This window comes from Polyodon spathula, chromosome 19 (assembly GCF_017654505.1).
Source record: "Polyodon spathula isolate WHYD16114869_AA chromosome 19, ASM1765450v1, whole genome shotgun sequence".
Classification (NCBI taxonomy): Eukaryota; Metazoa; Chordata; class Actinopteri; order Acipenseriformes; family Polyodontidae; genus Polyodon; species Polyodon spathula.
The window spans coordinates 7,299,201-7,324,141 of NC_054552.1; the positions used below are offsets into that span (position 1 = coordinate 7,299,201).

Sequence of the window (24,941 nt, forward strand, 5' to 3'; positions counted from 1 at the left end):
ATTGTCTAAGACTTTTGAAGTGTCTTACTTAAGACTTGTAACATTTGTAAGTTTAAGATGCAAAGGTTTTGAAAAGTTTGGCACATTACAATATGGGAAACTAAAAAAAGAAAAAGAAAAACTTATGAGGGAGCTTGATGTTTCCCTCTGTGCGGTAGTGCACACGTGTGGACCTCTATGTTTTTTGTTTTACCTTAATATGAAATGTTTTTTTATTTCTTTATTTTTTTTAATAATTCAGGTTAAAAACACATTCACAAGCTGTTGGCTGGCACAGCATACCTGAGTGACAAAAATATAATATATATATATATATATAAGATATATATATTATATATATAGATAATATATATATATATATATATATATATATATTATACCCCCATCAAAAACAGTAATGTAGGCCTTTAAAAGAAGTAGTAAGACTGATCGAGCTATCGATTCATTAAATGTTGGAGAAGTCCTGACATCTAAAGTTTTATAGGAAATAACCTAAAAGTGTAAAATGTCCATGAACAAATAATAAAAAAAAAAAAAAGGAAAAAAGTAAGAACAATCAAATTGCTTCACACGTTAAGAAACATTTAAGACCATTTGCTGATGAATCTGTGAGAGCCACACATGCATGCAGGCTCTTTAAGAACATATGTTCAAAAACAAGTTGTTTTTTTGTCTCTCGTTCTTTCTCACTCTTTTTCCACTGTTAATTTGCAGCTGCTCCTCAGTTGGCACTGACAGCCTCATGGGTTTCATTGTCACTGCTATAGTCTGATTTGGGCTCATCCTCATAGTCATACATATCCATCTCATCCTCTCCGTTCACTGCTCCGGTGCTCATCACACCTCCGCTTGGCATCTTCATGCTGTAAGTGCTCTGGATGATGGGGATGGCGGGCTCGGGGCTAGCAGAGGTGCTGGAGCAATCTGTCATGTGAGGGGAGGGCGTGGTCGTTGCCATGGTGATAGCTCCCGGATACATAACACCTGCAGCTGTGCTGATTGGAATCTGAGGCTGTTGCCTGTGTGACAAAAAACAACACATTTAAAACAGTGTCCCTAATAAACAATGTTGCTGTTTAACATTATTATTATTATTATTATTATTATTATTATTATTATTTATTATTATTATTATTATTATTGTTTTATTTCACGTGACTTTTGTCTGTATTTATAAAGTCTTATCATGCCTATAACTACATTATCAACAGGTTCCTGGTTTCTGTTCCCCAGAAAAGTGTTTAGGGTACAAAAATGGGATCTCACAATATTACACGACTACTACAAACAGAATGGCATTATGAGGACAATGTTCTTAATTGACACCACACAATGCATTATAAAGCAAATATGTTTTTATGCTAAAACCTGGAGGCCTTGTTTAAATGAATACTTGTGTTTCATATACTCTAATAATAATAATAACAATAACAATAACAAATAATAATAATAATAATAATAATAATAATAATAATAATAATAATAATAATAATAATAATAATAATAATAATAATAATAATAATAATAATAAATCACTACATCTAATTATTTAGCTTGCAGGTTGTTATTGTCCTAATTTAATAAATCACAATAATTAAAATTCACTTGGGGTTAAAGCAGCATCCATTAAAGATGCATTAAAAACAGAATCGCAATTACATCTTACAACCACTGAGAGTTTTCTTTTTATTATTATTATTATTATTATTATATTATTATTATTATTATTATTATTATAACCGTTGGAATTGGACTCTGTTTTAATCATTTACACCGGAAATGTAATGAAAGAATAATAAAATGTTTTGAAAATTGTTCATTTTTTTGTTTTGTTTTTAAATTTAGTAAATTGCCAATTACTTTATTATTTTCTCCCAATTTGAACACATCCAATTATTTTTAGGCTCAGCTCACCCCCGCTCTGACTCGGGAGTGGTGGAGACGAACACACATTGCCCTCTGAAGCGTGTGCCGTCAGCCGACTGCTTTTTTTTCTCCCTGCAGACTCACCGTGCAGCCACCTTAGAGCTACAGCGTCAGAGGACAACGCAGCTCTGGGCAGCTTATAGTCAAGCCCGCAGGCACCCGGAAAGACCACAGGGGTCGCTGAGAGACAGTAGCTATACCTTATGTTAAAATGTATTTCTGATCTTGCTTTCTGAGTTCTACAAAATGTACAAATCAGTTCTTTCGGCGTGCTTCATTTGCAGTGTGTATGCTGTAGTAAGGGGTTAGAACAGACATATGTCTCTATTTAGTAACAGTACCTACCCCACAGTGAAGAACTGCCTCATCTCCTGTCTCCGAGATCGCATCATCTGCTTGTACTCCCCGATCCTTAGCTTCTTCCCGTCAATGATGCAGGTGCGTTTCGGTCGGGGCTTGTATTTGTAATTGGGGTATTTTTCTAAGTGAATCTTGCTGAGTCGGGCCTGCTCCTCGTAAAAGGGCTGCTTTTCCTGGTTGGACATAGATTTCCAACGAGAACCTAAACAAGGAAACAGCATCGGTCACAGGAAATTCTGCATACTGGGATCTGTACTTTACTAGATATTAAAAACATGCCATACATGTATCTATCATGTGGTAATGTTCTTCTAGGGCTACACAAAGCTTCTATATAATATTAAAGAAATAATATAAAAACACTTGCTGGCTACATTTCAGCTGTTCTGTTTTTTGTAAACAATTCAGAGAAAATCTGATAACTGAAGAGAACAGTGATGTCATGTCTGTGTGTCAATTTTTGCGCACCCTGACAAATACCAGCAAAAGGAATTCTGTGTGTATGTACGTATGTATGTGTGTGTGTGTGTGTGTGTATATATACACACACACACATACATGTACACACACACACACACTTTATAGTCACTGTTAAAAAAAATAAACTAAGAAATAACACTATTTTCAGACACTTGGCTATTTAATTTAAATTGCTATAATAATTTGGACATCTGTGCTTCGCTAATAAAACAAATGATAAATGTTGTGGAGTATACACAGGATGGGTGAAAGAATGCAGGTTTCTCTCTGTGTTTAGAAAGGGTTATCTAAACACATACTTCTTTGGAGGGATGAGATACATTTCAAATTACACTTTTGAAACATAACAGACTATCACAGCTGTGTTTTATAATTAATACAAATGAAAGTTTATTGGTACAGTAATGCATTTCCTTTTTATTATATACTTAAACAAATGTTTTTTACATCTCAGATTTGTACGTTATGAATGACTTGTAGTAGAGGTGACCTATTGACTTTAGTTCTGAAAAAAGTGATCTATATCATAATAATGCACCAGTAACAGGCAGTAAATCCTTCTCAATAAAACTGAAGTTTGACAGATAAATTGGGCTCAACTGTACAAGTAAAGGAATACTGCAAAGTGCAATATCTGTTAAAGCAATACCTGTAGTTTGCATGTTTGTCTGAAAGCGATTGTCATGTGTTACCTAGATCTGTTACAAACTAATGGCTCATGTCTTGAACGAGCGCTTACATTTCTGTAGCAATCCAGTCCTTCTATTTATTTATTTTACAGAGAAGTTCACCTTTCATGAATGGTGTTCTGTGTTTCTTGTTGTTATTAACAGTGTGCTTTTAAACACTATACATCTATCACAGATGCCAAAAACCAAACAGCACAGGTTTTATGCACAGCTGAAAGGGTATTCATGCAAGCCGTGTGAGGTTGAGAAAGGTAGAACACGGAATACTATAGAAAGGAATATGTTGAATTCCTAGTTGTCTAAGATGTTCTAATGTATTACTAGGGATGTCCAACGTGTTCCTTATCCTTTTAAATAATTGCTTAAGTTAATTTGGCAGTTTGTAAAATACATGTTTTATCTATTTATTGGACTGTTACTTTTCTTCAGATCTATTTTTATGAATGTATTATTATTATTATTATTATTAGTAGTAGTAGTATTTCCAGTCTTCTTACCTAGAATCTTGCTGATGTTGGAGTTATGCATGTCAGGAAATGCTTGTAGAATCTTCCTGCGCTCGTCTTTTGCCCAAACCATGAAGGCGTTCATTGGTCGTTTGATGTGGGGCTCGTTGTTGTTCCTTCCTCTGGCTTCCCTGTACACTCGTGCATCAGTTGAGCTGGCGCCTCCTGTTGGCCAACAATAATACTGTTGTAGTTTATCTGCAGAGCCATTCACTGCTTTACTTCCTGGAAACACCACAGCAGCAAGAAAAGAGAGCAATGCAATCCATTAATTGCCACGTTTCAGTAGAAGGGAGTTACCTACTGTAGTTTAGCCGAATCCACACAACCAAGTCAACAATATATCCCTATGAATATTACATATTACTTTTGAGGCATTATGACAATAATAAAAGAAGGCAGCAGTGCTATGTGACTATGGTACAATGGGTTTATAAGATCCTCATCCGTAAAATCCCAGCTATTTCTACAAGGTTGTAACTATTTATCATGGAACTCATGAAGACACTACGATGGGTAATTTGACTGCACTTCAGTTCTGCTTATTAAACTGGTTTGTAAGTTGATGGCACCAGGGGTTAATGTGCATGTCTACGACATCTGGAGGCCTGTGTTCAGATCTGGACTGGGTCAGTGAACAGATGTGGTCTCAACAGTAGTCACATGACAGATAAAATACACAATTGGCACTGGCCACCTTTGAGGAAAGAGAGAGGCAAAAGAGAGACTCTGTTCCCTCACCCCGAAAGACTGAGTCCATCACATTGGCACTGACTGTGCTGTTTTTTCTCTGCAGATACACAGGTAAGAATCAGTCCCCTGTGATGCCAATACAGCAATTTTCATGAGCATCGTCCGAAAGAAGAAAAGGAAACAATTTCATTCTCTGGTAATATTCTAGTTGCCAGGTTCTAGTTTCCTGTTTATACTGGGGAACGTAAATGACAAAGTGACCCAAAATGCATTTTCACCATTTCATGTTTTATAGTCATTCCAACACCTGTATTACCAAAAAGCTTTTTTTGTTTCTTTTAAACCAAACTGGAAAGCCTGCACAATTTGCTAATTCACACCATCAAAGTGCATCAGTGATGCCCAGAGGAACTCATGAACACCAAGGCAACAGAATCTAGTCATTTTACACCAGTAAGAAAGGATTATTTAGTATGGCTGCCAACTGGATTGACAGCGACTGTAATTCAGGAATGTTTGTAACATCCTTGTACTTAAAATACCTTTAATTTCATCAGCTTTTCAGCTTATTTTCTCATCCTAATTAAAATGCACAAAAGAGATTAGATTGGACTATTTAGATTGACGAGGAATGCTTAGTCATTCCTTTGGATAGAAATGTCTGCTAGTCTTTTTTCTTCTCTTTTTCTCGCTGCAACTGCAATAAATCTCGTCAACCCTCATAATAAAAAAGGAAGCTATCTTCAATTTTAATCAGTGGTTTAAATGACCGTTTCTCACAAAATTTGTAACGAAGGCTATATGAACTATTGACAACTTGTTTTGTAAAAAAAAAAAATCTGGTCACTATAAATGCTTTTATTCCCAAGCTATAGCTTTAAGCTGAAAGGATTCACAGATAATACACTGCCTCGCTGCCACCATCCCTACAGTACATTAATTTCATTTAGCACGCACTAACCGTACAAGATGAATTGATTTCACTTTGTATGGTTTTGACAGCCATGTTTATTGTGCAATGAAATGTAGTGTAGCATTGGGCTGACGGTATCCATCAACACAGGGCAATCTGCTGACTGCTGGGCCAGATGAAGGCATCCATTACCCCGGCAACGGAACACTCGTTCAGACATGACAGTCACTGTCTGTTCCCGAGGATCGCTGCACTAATTTATGATGCCCCCAGTGCCATTACTTTACAACTGACTCTGATTCAGCAATTTATATACTGGAATGCATACATATTAGAGGAGGTGGGTTAGTGACAAAGAAAAAGAAAAACACAGCTTTCGAGGCTAGAATAGTCAGACAAACCTCAGATTACGCGTTTAAGTTCTGGCGCCAATAAAATCATTTTTGTATTTACAGGCAGACTTATTTGTCTATGCAAGCCGTACTGTATATGTTTTTGTAGCTAAAATCTAACTGTGATCAGGGTATTTAAAAGCCAAAACTTCTGCTCCTTCTTATTATTCCCAAACGTCCTACTGTACCTTTAGGAAAGACACCAAGGAAAGCTTTCCCAAGCTTCCTGATGCATCGTGCTCTTCACATATGCCCTATAGTAGTGGTCCAGTTCCTATTTACAAAGGAGGGGTGGTCTATGTCTTTTTTTCCCCTGATGGGAGGAAGTCTAGGTGATGAAGCCTGCTTACAAGAGGTTACTTGATATCCCAAACGTAGAATTTACAAAAATCTCTGTTTATCTTCTACTGTAAAGCATTATTCTGACATTTGCAAATTAGCATTTTTTGAAATTTGGCTGACAGACATTTGTTAGGAAACAACTTGTTAATTTTCTAATAATAATACATACGGGTTAGTAACTTCTACATCCCCAAGCCCTTGAAAGGGGGGGATTAATAGGATTGATTTTGATTTATGACATATGCTTTAACAAGTGACAGAATGCGTGAATCTTTAAGCATTTTCGCATTTTTCTTTAAGGTAGATCTGAGCTGAATCATCTGCATAAATTACACTTACTGTACAATTGCCTGGAGAAAGCTGTGTAGCACCTACAGTAATCGTACCTGCCTATAGCAGGCCCACACTTGACAGGGCTGAAGACAGAGTCAGAATCTGAGCTCTTCCACTTGATTTCAGAGCCTTTGTGGAAAGGCAATGTGTTGTCATAAAGGAATCTGCTAAGGAAAAACAGCTTCTGCAAATAGCAAACAATCACGCCTCTGCTTGCCTTCAAGCTACTAGGACAGGCCCAGGGTCTTTTGTCTTAAAAAATAAAATAAAGACTTCTTATAAGTTCTGTACTAGGCACTTAAGTTAAAACTGAATGCACACTGACAAAAGTGACAGAAAGTCTAAACATAGTGATTCAAGTTACCACTATTATTTTGGCAATTGCAACATTACAAATTACAATCAATTCATAACCTACTTTAACATGCCCATCACATGCTTTTTTGTTTTGTTTTCGTGTTTTGAATATTGCTGAGTACAGATGTCATGCATGCTGCCACTTGTCTAATATGTGTTACCCTGCATACTCTTGGTTACAGAAATCTGACAGGTTGGATTCCTTTTTAGCTTCAATGAACTTATATTTATACACTGTATACATATCACATGATTTTACAGTCTCACCTGACCTGTATAATAAACTCCTGACCCTAACTACCTGATATCGAAAAGGACTATGGGGGATGGATTTAAAAGTAGAAGAAGAAAAAAAAATGTTTGAGGTTGAAAATCGCTTTATCGTTTTGATAAGGATAAATGAGTCTAAAAGAGAGTTCTCATTCCAGATGCAAACTCTGTGGCCAAAGAAAATGCCTGCTCTACATATCTATGAGCACAGCAGTAAAAAATTCCCAGTGGCCAGTGCTGAGGAAAACTGCACTACAAAACAGGAAAAAAAGCACATTTGTATGGGTCTGTCCATATGGAGTCAATTGACCATTAATGGCTAATCAATCCTCCCCTTTTTTAGTTCCACTGATATTGTCACAAACCATGTTAAGTTTGCTGATTTCCTGCTTAGGATCTCTCAACATGTCTTTTGTTCTTTCAAGGCTGGCCTGGTGGAGGCAGCTTAAACAAGCACACGACCCAAGTGGTGCACAAGTTACAAACTGCCATATGTGAATGAACAAAGGGCCCATACTAAAGCCTTTTGTGGTATTTGTTAATGTTTTTCATCTGAGCTTAAAAAGACCTAATGACTTTGCGGTGAGCTGATGCATGTGGCTTGTGGCTTTGCAAAATGAAGGAAATTCTATCGAGTTCCATACCAGCTTCTATTTTCCAAGGTCCCTCGTTAGAACTTTGGCAGCTGTTAATTTGCTTGCTGCGTGCATTACAAATATTGGTTTAAGCAACGTAAAGCTTTCTGACAGTTACAGCATTGACAGAGCTTTTCTTTTACTGAAAAACAGACTATGCTTGAAGATGCAGTGTTACTTTTCCGCATCCTGTTAGAGTAGGATGCTGTACAGCTAAAGTAATAGGCTTATAGCTCAAAGAATGCTAACCTATTATTGTTATTTTTTTGTGGATGGTTCTGCAGTGTTTCACTTCGCAGTAGAAGACTTGGTTTCCTTTTGTTTATCATAATCTCATTTTTAATTACTCGTTTATTCTAGTTCTACATGGCGTAGAAAGTTCTGTTCATACTTCATAATAATGAGAGTTGGAGTAAGACTGCTTCTGTGAATGTGTGGAATATTCTGACCCATTTCTTTAAACAGAACTACAAACTAGGCCGACATTTCGGATAATCAGTGTGGAATTTTTAATGAAATTAATACTTCACAGGAATTCATGGGTAATATTTGAGTGCATAAGTAATTATATTTTAATTCTCTCCGCTTATTGTAAAGTATAAATGTAATTATACCCTCTGAAACTTTAAAAGTAGATGGTACTTTTGCACGCCATTGGAGATCCCACTTCTGATTAGCAACCAGCTGGGAGTTCGATGGAGAACAAATCTGGCATAACTTCCCTGACATCCTCGCTCTGAAAATGGGAAACCTATTAACCCTTTCCCTAAAGAAGGTGACCTAATGTTATGGGTGTGTAACTGAGATCCTGACACTCTGAACCTCTTGAGTCAAAGATGGGATTATAATGAACAAACTTACTATGTACATTTGTTAAGCCAATATGCTGAGACTGCACTGCATTCATACAAATCAAATGTACCGGTACTTGGGCTGCCAGCAACTTTGGCAGGCTAGTAAGTTTCCTTAGTTTCTATATATTTCAGTCTTCAAAAGGAAACAATTTCATCCTGGTCTGTATGCTGAAAATTGAATTGTCTCCAAGAATATTTTATATTTGACAAAACCACATTCTGTTTTTTCTAATAAAGGTTTTAAAAATACCTAGGTCATTTTACAAACTGAATAACATATACGGGTAAAGAAAGAGTTTAGAAATGTAAAACCCAGGTGTGGAGTTTATCTAATTATGAAAGGAAGTCATATTTTAATTTGCAGCCCAGAGTGCATAACAGATTCTTGAAAGAGAAACAGGAATATAAACAGTATAAAAGTTTGCATTCTTTTGAGAAATATTGACTTGTTTGTCTTTATACAACCTCAACCATTTACCGGGCCTGATCTTTTTTTTTCCCTCTCAAAAGTGCCATGGAAACTGTTGCAAATATTTATGTGTGACAAATACTGGCGCACAGAGGCATCCTTCTCCTCTGTTTATGTATCACAGCCACAAAGGGAGATGACGCTTTGTCATGCAAGTGCTACCAGAGTTTACACCTCCTCGCTGGGGGACCTTAAACAACTTACATCACACTCAAGGACCAGACTGGACAATCGCCAGCTTTGTTCTGAATCTCAACTCTTTTATTCACTTACCTGTGAAAAATGAACGTGTTTCTTTAAACAAAACTACAAAAGCATCAGTGGAAATACATTTTATCCCAAATGGTGTTTTTCTTTTCTAAAACCATGACCTATATTTTACACCCTGTGTCTGCTCGGGGCCTTGTTTTGAAAATGAGGCTGTTAAGCCATTTGTATGTCAAGTCTCAAGTTAGGAGGCTCTTGCTTTTTCCTTACCCCATGGTCAATACCTCAACTGTACTGGTAAGTTGACCTCCTTATTACAATCCCCATCAGATCCTCTATGATTTTAGAGGACTGCCCCATTGCTGCTCACTTTATAAGCAGTGATAGATCTTATGTTGGAGCACTGATTCAGAAGAAGCAGTGTCTGTTTAACTTACCATCTACGTCCTCAGGCCTCGTTAGGTCAATGACTCTGGGACCCATCTTCCTATCCTCGCCAAGTTTCCCTGACAACTGATGACCAAGGTTCTCGAACTGTGCCCTCTCCTAAAAGCAAAGGAGAGAAGTCTATAGTCAATAAGTTAACCTTATTGTGAAAGTAAGGAGTTGAGAATTGTGTTAGGCACCCGGTGTGCACCAGTGAATCCGAAAGACGATGAAGCTGAACAAAAGTAACTGGAGCAGAATACCAAGGACAGTACGTTACCCAGTAAACCAGAATCGTGAGGTAACAAACACCTGCTTTCCCAAAGCTGTCCGTTTTGTATCCTAACTGGTAAAACCAAGGTATGCATTTAGTGAGCAAGATAGCATTATTTTCTCCCTTGTTTAAAGGCAAAATTGTTGACTGTCCATGCACACTAACTTTGATTAGAGTCCAGGGCCTCATTCAATCATCATGTATGCCTGAAAATAGACATCCCCATTAAGTATCATTTTAATCCAGTGCCCATTATTTCCACTTTCATATACACCATTTCAACTATCGTATTTGTTGTCACCATTGGTTTGGTGCCAAAAAAAAAAAAAAAAAAAAAAAAAAAAAAACTATAGAAGAGTTTTGCTTTATTTGAAACGTTTTAATGGTTTATCACATTACATGGACTAGTGACATGGTGACTGAAGAATCCACAATCCTCATCACAGATGAACATGCATGTCTCTAAAGCTTGTGGGGTACATCCACATTTTCACATCAAGGTGTTGAAGAACCACAACATGTTATAGCAATGCCATGTGTGCAGAGCAGACACATCAAAACGATTGCTCACTGTACTGCTGGTGTCTGAAGGTTTGCAAATATCTCCCAGTGTTGACAAGTCTTACCCACTCACTATAGAAGGCCCCATACTGTGCCTAAATGCATGTTTGTGAATAAGATACATTTGGTATTAACTGAAAATACAATTTAAATGGCTGCAATCTGTCTAGGAGACATGTTAACTGCACATTAGGGGTATGATGTGAACATTTTATGCGTAAGTTTGAAAAGCATGATAAAAAAAACTCCCACAAACATAAGCTTTGTTCTAAACAATGAATGGGTTTGATGTACAAACATGAGAGCAGATTTGAAAAAGGGACAAAAAGGCAGTATTGACTGCTACAGTACTAAGAGAGAGTAAGCTGACGACATATGTGTTACAAAAATGTAAGTGTGAAATACATACAGCAGATTCTTCATACATCTTCCCAGATTTTGATATATATGTAGACCTTGCCAATGTGTATTTACAGATGCCTAAACTATAGCCCTGTTGCTGTAGACAGCAATCAAAGAACTCCATTAAATCTAACACAAAAAATAACCTTAATTGTGCAGTGAAAGACACAGTTTTGGTGATTATGTATTATGTGTGTCTAAAAGGGAAGGAACCTAAATATTACCACTGAGGAACACAAGAGCTCTTAAAGAATTGGGATAAGAATCCATGATGGTGCTGGTTTAAGAAGTAATGTGCTATGACTTTCTTGTAATCTTACTAGTACATACTCTGTATAACTGTCTCAAAGCCCAGTGGTGATCATTTATTCACGTCTCAATCTCTAAAGAGCACACCGTGTTTTCCCTTTTGCCATGTTGTTTTATACTCAGATTAAACTTGGCATCATGTTGTACTTGACATACAATGAAACCCTGTCATTCACCGTTCTGCGACAATATTAAATGTCATGTCTGTGTATATTTACAGAATAAAATAATAGCTTTCAGCGCTCTGAATAGTTGCTGCACATTACACTTAATGTACTATGCAGAAGAAGAGCATTGACTGCTGTTCAGCCTATTGTTAAATGACCTAGTTCTGTAGTGAATGTAGAGGGCTTTCACAAAGTGCTGTCTTCTTCTGTATGATACCAATAATCTACCCCCCTTGGTTTCTTCTGAAAGATCCTTAAACTAGACATGTAACTTTAATCCCATAGAACAAGCATGTGTTACTCCAGGGGTGAGATTTTACTATCTTGCCAAAGGTGCGTTTTTTCAGCAAATGTTGGCGGAATCCATGCATGTCAGAGAAAAAAAAAATCCCTTTAACAAGATACATCTTCCAGTATAACTAAAATGGGGGTAATTATTTCTAATGTTATTGCATTATGGATATGTGTTTATAGGTACACAAACGGTCTTAAAATTCTTATTATAAAAAAAATGCAGACACACACTACAGGCACATTGGGGCCTATTCAATTAATCTAAATAGCGACAGATCTAAATGTGGTTTAAAACATTACCATAGTGACATGCACTGTTTTTTGTTTATAACTTTGACACACAGAGGGTGTTTATTAGTAATCTAAACAATATTTAGATCCTTCAAATTGATCCATTTAGATCAACTGAACAAGACCCACTGAAGCTGCTTGATGTCACTGCAATGTTATGGCACTTCCACACATTTCTGATTAGTAGCCTTTGAAATTAAAATACACAACAGGGGCAAGATGTGCTAGATTATCTCTATTAGCATCATATTGGATACATCCTTTAGCATTTGCAAAGTGTTAGATTATGGTACAAGCCAGCAAAAAAAATAAATAATTCTTAACATAAAAAAATTATTTTATTAATTCATTATACCTTAACAAAGGAAGTGGGTAAAAAAGTACAGAAATGTATGATCAGCTCAATCATCTATGAGATGAACTAATTCTTTATGGTCAGACAGCTTGACTGGATTTATAATTAAGCACCACATGCTTATGGCTTTTCATTAAAAGATGTAACACGGACCATTTGGATGTGTTTTGCATGTTTAAGTGTTTTCTAATTATGATGTACAAGGCAGGCTTTGCACACCGGATGAAGCTGTAAAAAAAACCAAAACAAAACAAAACAAAATAAAAAGATGGATTGTCCCACATTTTAGTGTGGGCTGCTAAATGCTAAATGTTACATTCCAGGGCTATTCCTCGTACACTCATATTACCAGAGCTAATGAAAGAGCAGCATGGCTGATGAAAAATAGACCGATAGATGATTATCTTAGCTTCCTCTGTCACAGAGCAGCCCTTTAGACACTTTCAATGAAAAACAAAAGTGTAATAAATTAACATGTCATTTGCAAGGCTAATCAATCTCAGTCCTTTTTTTAAAAAAAATATAAATTCATGTTATTATTAAGGTATGCTTAGGTGAAAGGAAAATTAACAAGGGCATTCAGTCACTGTGATTCCTTTGCAAGAAATTTGGCATCGGTTTTTCTATTCACACAGGTCTTAATGATTAAGTGGAGCTTATTACTATGTTTTTAAGAACCTCTTCTCATCTTTGTTAGCTCTATATACACATAGTTATTGGCACTGTTTATTCATTTTGGTATTATTCCTGAGTAGAATGCAGTAAGTAAACGTTTTATCTCTGGAGACACAAATAAAGGTTCATGATCCATGGCCTGGGTTATTTCTGTTTATGAATCCAGTTGGGGTATGGCTGAATGAATTGAAGAGGATGGTGAAAAGAAAGACAGTTGTCAGGTATTGAGTAGCTGAAACGGATCTGATCTGAGAGAGCAGCTGACTAAAAGCAGGTACTTGCTATGAAGTCTAGAAGTTGTGATAAAGTCAGAGTTAATACCAAATTGTAATAAAGACTGTGTCTCAGTACATGGGATCTCAGCACTTGGGAATAAGACTTTTCCTCGCGAAATTAATTTATGTCAATTTAAAAAATATGTATTGTAATGTGACAGTACATTAAAAAAATTAAATTACAGATTATCTGAAACCACAAGTTACCAATACTCCTGCACCACTGTATATTGTACGAATTACAATTGTATTTTACAAGGTTTATGTAAAAGAGAATGTATTTATTTACTTATATGCTAACTATTCGTCTTGAAAATTAAAGGACGAGCGTTTTGTATTTTTAATGTCTGATATGTTCAAGTGATTGTTAAAGGCGATGCCAATGAATTTGAAAATAAACTTTCATTGTTTTCTGTCGTGCTAGTGCACAATGAATTTATATAACATTTTATACACTACATTTTATACAGTTATTGGTAATAACCTTTATAATTTATAACTGAACATATTATACTTAAAATTATTGATGTTATTTATATGCATAACATAACATCTTCCTCCCAAAAATATTCAGTGGACTAATATTACTTTATGGCCATCGCATCAAGTGCTGTGATAAATTAATGCCGTTTTCATTATTTTATGGTGTCATTAAATTTTTACTGATCACTCCACCACAGAAAAGCAATAAAGGACATAATGCAAACTGGGACACTGGTATCAGGAGACTAAGGATGCTCAGAACTGTTTTTTTAGTAAATAGCTTGCTATAAATGATATTTATAATGTGCATTAAAATGAAAAAAAAGGTCTGGCTTTTTGTTAACCACCGCAGCATAACAGTAATGCTCTCTATATTTAAATACAGCAAGGCAGCACTTAACCATATGCAACAGAAAGGCTGTTCAAGTCCCACACCAGAAAGACAATATGAGAGACGTAATATTATACTGGGCACCCCTCCCACCCAGAATACCACTTCTGATTAGCAAGTGCCCGTTGCCTCAAATGAGTTCCGCATGCAGGCTTGTGTCCCACATCTAAAACTACAGAAATACACAAGAAACTGAAGTTGAAAACGAAACCCACAATAATCTCTCTGCGATGTGATCAACTTTTTTTTTTTGTTTGTTTTAAATTTGGTTACGAATACATTTTGTTCGTCTACGCATGGTTGCACAGTGAAGCAATACAATTTAAGCCAATGGCAGCCCTTAATGGAACTTATTACCTTTTTAACTGGAGCTAAAAAGAGCCAAAGTCAGTGATTTAACAAGGGCTTTAATCAAACAAGCCACAGAACATGTGCCGGAGAACTGCTGTACAGCCCACAGGACATATTGTGGGTACCACGGCAGAAATTACTTTAGTTTCTATATTATATGTTTGTATTGAGCTTTCACAGTACTGAGGTACCATGGCTATCAAATATCTATAGCAACTTATACCCAATAAAAATTTAAAATAAACAGAAGACTGTCCTTGTAAGAGATTTGCAGATCACCAAATGGCAGATAACAACATTATACAGCAGGGAAGAATATGGTATGGTTGGTACCTTGAGTCACTCGCATGTCTACAATGTATAATTGTAGGTCATCATATAAACCAAATACTCTGGCTCAATGCTTCTCAATGGGGTGACGATGTGCATCAAGGGTCGTATTCTTTCACAAGCCTTCTTTGGCTTCAGAATTATTTTTTTCTTCTGCAATAACAAACATATAATAATGACTATGCACCTCACCATAAAGTGTTATTTCTCTCTTCATCTGTTTTAAATCTTGTTTTAACCAATTGCAATGTTATTTATAACTCTGCGACTCCCTGGTAGTTACAGTTATGAAGCATTCAGACTTAAGCACATCCAGTTGTGCGGTAAGCCAACTGGTACTTTCAAGAGGTTTGCATTGCTTTATTCAGAAACTGACACACAGCACAAAGTCCACGTATATGGCAATAGCAAACAAGTTTTCATTTGAACCCTTCCCTCTGCAATTTTCATGTATAACTGACATTATATACTTAAAATCAGACTGAACATAGTTTCAATAATGTACAGCACAACTCTTCTATTTGTTCTGATTCCAAAATAATTCCAAACATCTTACTTCAATTAAACTACCAGACCAATTGTAAATATGAGGTATACCAGTCCTGGGCAATGTGCCAATATAGTAGCCCAGATAAATCTTTGTGTGTGTGTGTGTGTGTGTGTGTGTGTGTGTGTGTGTGTGTGTGTTTGTGTGTGTGTGTGGTGAGTGATTTATAGTGCTGTTATAATATGGTATAAAATGGCAAAATATCTGACAAAAAAAAAAAAAAAAATTGAAAACCTATTTCAAATGTTAACCCTAATCTCTAATTCCTTTAATATGCTAATTTTGTTATTCCAGTTTTATCAAAATGTACAATTATTTTCTTTTACTTAAAAAATTGTAGTAGGTTTCAAGAATAAAATTACAATGGTCTTGATTGTTACTGGGATTTTTTTTAATCCAAAAGGAAAATATGTCCTCTCTCATATAACACAATCCAGCCATTGACAATAAGAAAATCGTAGCTTTAGATCAGTTAGAGATGACTTCCACAATACAGAAGCCATTATTGCAACTTTTGTAGGGCTTGGTTAATTTTAATAAAAAATGTGCCAGTAGGTGGTTGTTTTGTTTTTTAGTTTTACTGGAAATCAAGCTGGAAAACGTGATGCAAAGCTGTAACTGAATCGCTACAGTTATTCAGTAAATCACAATTTACCACTGCAATGGTGGAAAATCACGAGTTTGCATGGCCAATAAATGTTTGTGAATCTGGCTCCAAGTCTATAGGAAAGCATCAGAGAACGCTGTGGCATGGAGTCAGGCACTGTGTATGACACACACACAGAGGCTATTTTTATTTTTTTGGCAGGCATGAACAAACAGAGACAGCATAAATACTCAACAATGCAACTTTATGGCCATGAATTGTGTCTGAGAGCAGAATATAATCAAATTTGGATGGCCAAGTTAAGTACTTGCCAGGATTTACACTGCGGCCAAAAAGCCTAGGTTGGCAATTTTCAAGACAGCAGCAGAAAAAGAGCAGAAAATTGCTTCCAGTGCTGCACACCAGACAAGATTATACTCAGACTCTTTGTGAGGGCTGGCTTGAACGAGGGCTTCGATAGGCTACAGAGCCAGCGTGCATTTCCTCATAAGTTCCTCTTATGCAATAATTCCTGAAGCAAAAAAGATCAATGATCTGACAGTCAATGCCCAGTGCAGTAGGTATTACTGCTGTTATGAATCAGACAGCTGTTTTGTGCATGAAGCCATTTTTGTAGTTTGGATTATAATAGTTTTGCACTGGATTATCTATTTAATTTAATAAGAATAGGTAAGCAGTGTGGCTCTCTAGTTAATCCACACTTCCTGATGGAGGACTGCAAATGCCAAATGCTGAAGTACGGATGAGAACAAAAATCTTGACTGTGTAGTACAGTAGCTTGCTTAATTTGTTTTTGAGGTCTAATCCTGTTTATACCACAACAGTAGCCGTACGGCATACAAGTTAACCCAATTATATCTCTAGATCCACAAGCCAGTTAAAGAGGAAACGCAGCTGTGGGGGTTTACAGTACACCACCCATGCAAAGCTTATTTTGTTGAGTTCCTCACAAGGTCTTAACTTCAAGAGCCAAGACATGTGGACAAAAGTTGATGCAGTTTTATTCAGTGTTCACATTTCTATTGTGCTTCTGTGCTACAGTTTGTATTAAAAGATGCATTGATCCATCTATAAGCAGCATTTAGCCCCACTTTCAGGCATGGTCATTACACCCGGATAAATCAATATTTAATATCCCCTCCAATAGCTTCAGCAGATGATTTTAACCGCTCCTTAATCCCATTTAAGTTACCTTTAGAGAACCTCCATGTAAGCTTTCACAGTGATAAACATCCAAACAGCAGATTCCATAGTAGCTATTAAAGAACACAGTATTTATGTCAGGTGAGGCGAATTCTTGAAATATTAATATTCCGAAACTGACCAAAGTGAAAGCTCTTATCTTCAACATTTAAACCCTATAACTGCCAGATTCTATTGGAAATAATGAAGCCTGACGATTCTGGTTCGATAGATGACTTTTTTTTTTCTTTTCTATTTTATTATTTAAATGTTCCATCACAATAAAATTTATTTCAATGATGGGTATCTGAAACCAAGACTTAAAAACGGCCATCAGATGGGGGTGTGCTTGTAACAGAATAAATGAATACAAGACTGAAAAACAGGAAGACAATACTCTGTAAGCAACACAGCTTCTAGTCGCAGTAACTATCCCAGTAAAATGTGAAATAAATAAAATAATGTGGCGTGATTGTGTATTTCTGCTTTAGGAAAAATACCGGTAAATGGGATAGGCTTGCTGCCTACCTTACTTTCAAAACGGAAACTAAAAAGCTAAGGGAAAACTGTACACAGTATGAAAAAAAGATGAGGGTTCACTGTTGCTCACCCCAACCTCACCTCATTCACCTTTTAAGCACACTGTGCATGCTTGAATTATTTCAAGGTTGTAATGAAACTGACCTCCACATTATAGCTCATTTGAGGTCTAGTGATCTTGATCCCATGTGGGCAGAACCCTACCACACCAGATATAAAGTGGAGTTGGTAGCAATTAAAAATGGCAGAGCAGAGGGCAGTGTAATCCACAGACCAGCTGTACTATTAAAAAGCAGCATGTCATGTCACCTCCATGTGTCCCAGTAATTTTGATTAGTAAAAATGTACAGAATAAAACATTTTAAAAAGATGGTGAATTAGTCTCTTCTGGGTAAGTACTGGGTCAGAGAGGGCAAAAACAATGTATCTATTATAAAACTGGAAAGAAACTGCTTAAGTGCATGTATGAGGAGTTACATTTACTCACAGTGACTGCTAGTTTAATGTGCATTATTTGAGCAATATAGCAATCTTAATAAAGCAGAGGATGCACAAGCACATTTTTTAAATGAATAGTGTTTTTTTGTGCTTGCTGTTCATCTTCAACACTGGCAGCACCTGTAGCTTCTACAGCCATCTTCTAAGACAACTGTATTACCATATCAAAGACCTACACCAAAGCACTCTGGTTTTCACCACAAGCCCCTTTTAAAGTTACTTTGAATAGCTAGATATTGCTGTTACTTCTGATGCAAGAAGTAGAAAAATATTACCCTTGGTAGGCTCTCCTGCTGAGGGAGAAACATTAGTTGCTTGCCTGAATTAAGTGGTTAAATATTCTCCAACAAGATATGCACACCTCATAAAAGATAAAAAACAAAAACAATAAAAAACGTCTTCAAAACACAGCTTTGACTACAATAGAACCCATGTCATGTCTCAGTATATTCTCTCATTCCTGGCTGACCACTCCCCTTCTGTTTAAATAGATTTAACAATTGATTAAGTTCAAACACCAGGGAGAGTTGTTTTTCGGTCCATGCTTCATATATAAGGGGGGCAGTGCTTCATTAAACTATTTTAACATGAGTTGTACATTGCTACAGCTTTGGGTATGTGATGGGTGAACATGATGGCCGATGTAAAGGAGTTATAACTAAGACATTATGATTATTTTTATCAACTTTTTAGTGGGATTAATCTAAAGATTTAAATGAAATCTTTCAGTTCTTTTAAATTTCTTCTCATACTATACAGATTTTTTTTGAAAGCACACTAAAGATTAAAACAATGAAATTGCAGCCTTATGTTAACTTAGCACTTCCTCAGCTGCAGGTCACATGATCTGACTGTACTATATTATATTTGTAAATTAAACATCAAATAAAAAGATACATATTCACATATACACACACACACACACACACACACACACACACACACACATATATATATATATATATATATATATATATATATATATATATATATATATATATATATATATATACACACACACACACACAAATTAGCCTACTTTAGGCTCTGGGTTTTTAATATATCAGGTGATGAAATATTCATTAAGCTTTCAGTTCTTTCATACTGCAGACCGCCAACTGTCAGTATGACATCAAGCACTTGGAAGATATATTTTCTTTCCTCATTGACTAATTGATTAAAGATATGCACACTTTTTTCATAGAGTCCCTGTCCCCATTCAGAGAGGGAAGCCTCTAGTGTGTTAATTGGGCACGGGCATCACAGTCTGCACAGTGGGGTTTACTTTAATCATTTAAATACTGTTGTCTTTAAACTTGTAAACCCAAGGTCCAAGAGCCATACAAGGAAAACACAGTTAATGACTAATTGCAGCTTCTGAAAGGCTGGGGCACAATGCACCATGGGGCAAATTCATATTTTACAATTTTCAAGAAACGTGTGGACAGTAATAATTCTTGGTAGTTCATCTTGAAGGTGTGTTTGAGAAGAGAAGATCGAGGCATATTGAGACAGTTTGTGATTTACTCCCAATAGCAGCTTAATTTGACAATCTAATGAGAAAGTATTTCTTATTTGGTGCTGCATAGTTAAACTTGGTCTGGATCTCCATATTGACCCCATAAATTGAGAACAATAAGACAGGTTAGGTTTTTCAACTCACCTCTAAAACCACACATGAATTCATTTTAACCAGCCTGTACATTGCGTGAACTGCCTCCCTAAAATAAATAAACTGTTTTACTTTCTAGTTACCAAATGCACACACCTTCCTGGGGGCAGAATAATTTCCTGCGAGGATGTTTCCGTTAACCACACCTGTACACATTGCTGATTTGCTGTATTTGTTTGATTGGGCGGGTCTTTGTGAAGGAGGAAGAAACATCAAAAGAAACTGAACCACAACAAAAATCAGAGTGTGGGTGAGTTCAAAGTTTTCTCTAATAATTTTTACCTTATGAATTTCCAAGCAATCAGATTTTAATCCATGTTTTTACAGTGCTCTCCGGGAGGAATGGCAAAAATATGCGATATATACTTTATCACCTGTGAGCAACAGCAATAGAATGAATGAACTATGACTTACATTTGATCTATAATTACATTGTGAACAACCCATATAAAAATTTAAATAATTCATTTAAAAAAAAAAAAAAAACTTGTATAATTAGATGGTGGATGGAGACAAAACAGAGGAATGCGTTGCGTGTGTATCTTTGTAAGCTTTTTTTTTTTTACAAATGGTCCTGTATCAAGCAAGCGAGCCCAGCCTACCTTGTCACCCCTGCAGTTGCTGAGCCCCAGATTGTTGAAGGACAGCTTCCCCTCCATGCTCTGCTGCAGCTGCTCCCGCTGGATTTGCTCTCTCATTTTGCGAGCCTCCTGGATGGCTTTCATCACTGCGTCCTGGTCCCCGAAGAGGGCCGTTGAGTTCAGACTGGAGAGGATATCTGCAAGCACAAGAGACACAGTCAGTGGTTGTGCGAGTGTATCGAGATCCAGAACAGGCAACTCTGGCACTTCCAGTCCAGGTCTTTGTTTCAACCATGTCCTTAATTATTCAGTTGTACTCAAAGCTCTTAGTCATTTAACATATAGCTATTAGATACTGAAAAAAAAAAAAAAAAAAAAAAAAAAAAAATATAGTACATGTACATAAAGCATGTATTTCGTCCATCTAAATCAATAGATTTCATTACCCATACATTTTCCCAAGACCAATGGGCATTTAAAATGGTTTCTTCTATAATTAAAAACAATCTTATTAACCCTTCATCTGCAGACCACATATATATATATATATATATATATATATATATATATATATATATATATATATATATATATATTTTTTTTTTTTTTTTTTTTCTTAATTGAAGATGAAATGTGTTTGTGTTTAAAACTCAGCATTAATTACTTTCAGTCCTTTTTAATAACAGGTTTTTAATTCAGTTAATTAATAACAGATGAAGAGGCTTAGTCTGGATGAGACCTAATATAGCACTTGACAATAAAAGCAATTTAAATAGTATCTATTGCAGCTTCTTTGCAGCTAGGCGTCAGTGAGGCCTTTAATTAGCAGGAACTGATCCCCATACTTTGTCAGGTCTTTTTTTTCCCAATATGATTAACTCTCCATTTAAAATTAAAGGGTGCCAGCTAAATTCCTTAAGGGCCATGCTCAAACTACTGGCTGAGCATAAGCAGAGAAAGCTCTGAAGATCTTACAACTGGTTCCTGCATTTAACTAGGGATGATCAAACATGCTGGTGGACATCCCTTCCTCTAACTTGGAATTGTTTTCATTTAACTATTTCTAAAACATATTTTACATAGCATACAATGCCACCCAGTGGGAACATTGTATAATTTCTGCACTTCTACAGACAAGGCAAATTGAATGATTATTGAATGGCTCCATTACTTGTAATAAGACATTGACTATGCATTGATATTAAACAGATACAGATCAGATCACTTCAGTCTCTTAACAGCAAAATTGATTCTTTCTATTCTCCTATTTCTTATAGCAGAAAAATCTAATCTGTGAACTGCAAATGAAACCACCAGATCTTTATTCAAACCTCTGGAGACACTGTATTATGGAAGGCTTATTTGCTCTCTCTATATCCCAATCCATTTATCAAGTCCCAAAGGATTACTCAGCCCGACAATTTGCATGCAAAGAGGATCAGAGAATAAAGAATGCAATTTAGCTATGCTCAGGTGTAAATCTTGATGCCAGGCTGAGCCTCCAATCTCTTTACCCAGAGAAGATCCTCTTCCAAGACCCCCTCCAATAGGACTGGGGATGCTGCTCCTAGCTGGCGGGTTAATGGGACTGCCTTTGCTCACTGAGAAGAAGCTGTGTGTTGGGGACAGAGGGGGCTTGACAGGCTCCGCCGTCTTGGGTCTGGCTGATAGATTCAGCGGCTGCGTTGCCTCTTCCTACAGGGGATAAATATTAACAAATGGAGGAATGTGAATGTAACAAATTATCGCAGAGAGACCTTGTTACTTGTACACCTCTGAGACAAGACAATGCAGTCTGGTAATAATAAAAGGAGGTTAATTAGTGTATCCCTTGAAGATTTACAGTATCTGAAGGAGGCTTTGTTAATTACCCTGAATTATGCCTTTACATTAACAGAGCAGTTGTATTCTTTTGTTTTGCGAAACTAAATACAGAAGCGACTCACAATACGGCTTAATCTCTTCACTAAAGTCTGTTTTCTTAGATCTAAACTAATCTGGGGTGTTCACAAACACTGAACGACTTAATAATATGATGAGATTTCTATTAAGACAAACACAGTTGCTGCAGATCAAATTAAACAATTTGCAAAGGTTTTTTTTTGTTTTGTTTTGTTTTTAATGTATTATATTAGTAGTAGTTATTCAGAGCCACTAAGCCACACTGGGCTATTTGAAACATATTACTCTGAAGCTCCAGGTAGACCTTCCACAGATTTTATTTTATTTTATTTATTTAGAATGAATTCAGATCCTGTTTTATTGTGATAAACAAATACATCTTCAGGACACATTTCAAAACCACTTAACCACAGCAGAAATATGTTCATCAAATGCAAATGCAAAACACATATATAGTGACAGACCTGAGACTCATTAGAATAGGTGCGCTTGTGTATGGCAGCCATCTTGGCTCAAGAATGAGGGAACGGCCTAGAGCCACAATGACCACCCATTGCACAGCCACATGGTAATTCAGATAATAGGTAGAGGCTGACTGTCTGATTGATCTGCCTGAGAATGCTAGGCATGCAGTTTTGTGGTTGGATGATCAATCAGTCAGTTAGCCACCTGGAAAATACACCACACCATTTATAAAATGAAAGTTTGTTTAGGGGCGGAGAAAGTTTGAGAGCAAGACTGCGTGGAACAGGTTGTGCTCCTTGTCTATACATTGAGATAGCCATAGCAGCAGCCACAGCTGTATGCTGTTTTGTTTGTTTGTTTGTTTAAACCGTTTGTTTCTCCCCGTTATTAAATAAAAGTGTGAAAAAGCATTGAATTGCAGTCTCCCGACTCTGGGCTTACTATTTCTGCCACTGACCAATCTGTATTGTTACGCAACTAAATAAATGCATCACATTGCAAGCATTTCAGTTCTCTATCATAGCACCCAAAACTCAGCACCCAAAACTGTAACAACACTCAAATTACGCCTCTTGCTGAATTCAAATGGGAACACTGTGCTGCTACATCAGTTACGTATAGCAGTAATAAAGTTGTTTGCGAGGTTCTCAGACTTCTAGCTTAACCATATAATAAAAACAGAGTATCAATACTGAGGCATATAACTACCACCTTAAAGTACTTGAATTTAGGTGTGTTTGTAATGAAAATGGAGTTGTGTTAATTATACATCGCCTTGGATAAAACAAGAAAAGGAAAAGCAGGTTTTGAAAAAGTCACTTTTTGTAATTTTGTGTTTCAGTTACAATAAAAAAAGAATAAAAAAGCAAAATACTTTTAGGACTATTATAGACAGTTTTGAAACACTGGATGAAAATGGTTTAGTTGGCCAATAAGAATGGATGCCAGTGGCTTGGAGAATAGACGAAATCTTTAGCCATTCAGCAAAAGGTTTTGTGTGGTTTAATTCCGCTTGACTGATTTGTGGCTGCTCATCAGAACTTTGTACATTATATTGCAATAAAGCATTTTTGAGCCTAATGAGAATTGAACTGCACAGTGCCCCAGGATCCCATGACCCTTATCAGCTGGAACACATTGTTTTTTTTATCAAAATTACCTGCAGTCTGGGTTATGAAGAAATGAACTAGATATAAAATAGGAAATATTTTCAAACCACCTAATTTTCAAAGCACATACAAAGGCAGTAATCATTGGCAGTTTCTATACACATGATAATAAAACAAATACAAAATAATTAAAATAAGGTTTATTATATTATCTGAACAGCAGAAGATCTAAACACCACCATTCTTTAAGTTTGGATTATTCCTGCAAGCGTTTTCCCAAAGAGATGATGTACTGACCGCTTCATTCACATAAACACTGACGAGAGAGGTCTGCAATAGAGCACATTTAGATTGGTGGTATTAAGATCCGCCACTGTTTAGGTCAATAAAATAGAATTCTCAACGTCATTTGTTCCCTGAGGACTGGAGCTGAGAATCTGTGCTCTAGCAAAGTCGGTTTAGTAAAAAAAAGTATAAATGTATAAATACCTTAACTTGAGTAACTGGGCTGGTCCCTCTCTTTTCGCTCTTGAGGCTGGTGGGTGAGATAGGGCCTAAGGGATTGGGTAGCTGGGGAAGGGTAGGCATCTTGGAGCCAGGTGACGCCTGCATGCTGGCTAGCTGAGCTGCATATAGTTGCTGCAAGACAGATCGCAAACTTTAGAATGACAGATGTCACCAACCACAATTCAAATGAATCACTTTGGTTTCCACTCTGGCAGATATAAATGTATATGATGCCTTATTGTATTTGCTTCCAAGTGTAACTGAAGACCGGAAATGGAGTCTCTTACAGAAAGCTGTTTTTTTTTTTTCTCCATCATTAAT

At 36.5% G+C, this 24,941-nt stretch overlaps 1 protein-coding gene across 1 annotated transcript in view; it reads right to left on the bottom strand.

Annotated features, from left to right (window-relative positions):
* Positions 1–361: 361 nt before the first annotated feature.
* Positions 362–24,941, bottom strand: part of LOC121295003 (transcription factor SOX-6-like) — a 156,030-nt gene continuing 131,450 nt past the window's right edge. The window contains exons 12-18 of the mRNA XM_041219268.1: positions 24,603–24,752; positions 22,152–22,332; positions 20,659–20,834; positions 9,864–9,972; positions 3,953–4,186; positions 2,272–2,488; positions 362–1,019 (exon numbers count right to left, since the gene is read on the bottom strand). Of these exons, the coding sequence (XP_041075202.1) occupies positions 722–1,019; positions 2,272–2,488; positions 3,953–4,186; positions 9,864–9,972; positions 20,659–20,834; positions 22,152–22,332; positions 24,603–24,752 (1,365 nt within the window). The 3' untranslated portion in view covers positions 362–721. The remainder of the gene's footprint in view (positions 1,020–2,271; positions 2,489–3,952; positions 4,187–9,863; positions 9,973–20,658; positions 20,835–22,151; positions 22,333–24,602; positions 24,753–24,941) is intronic.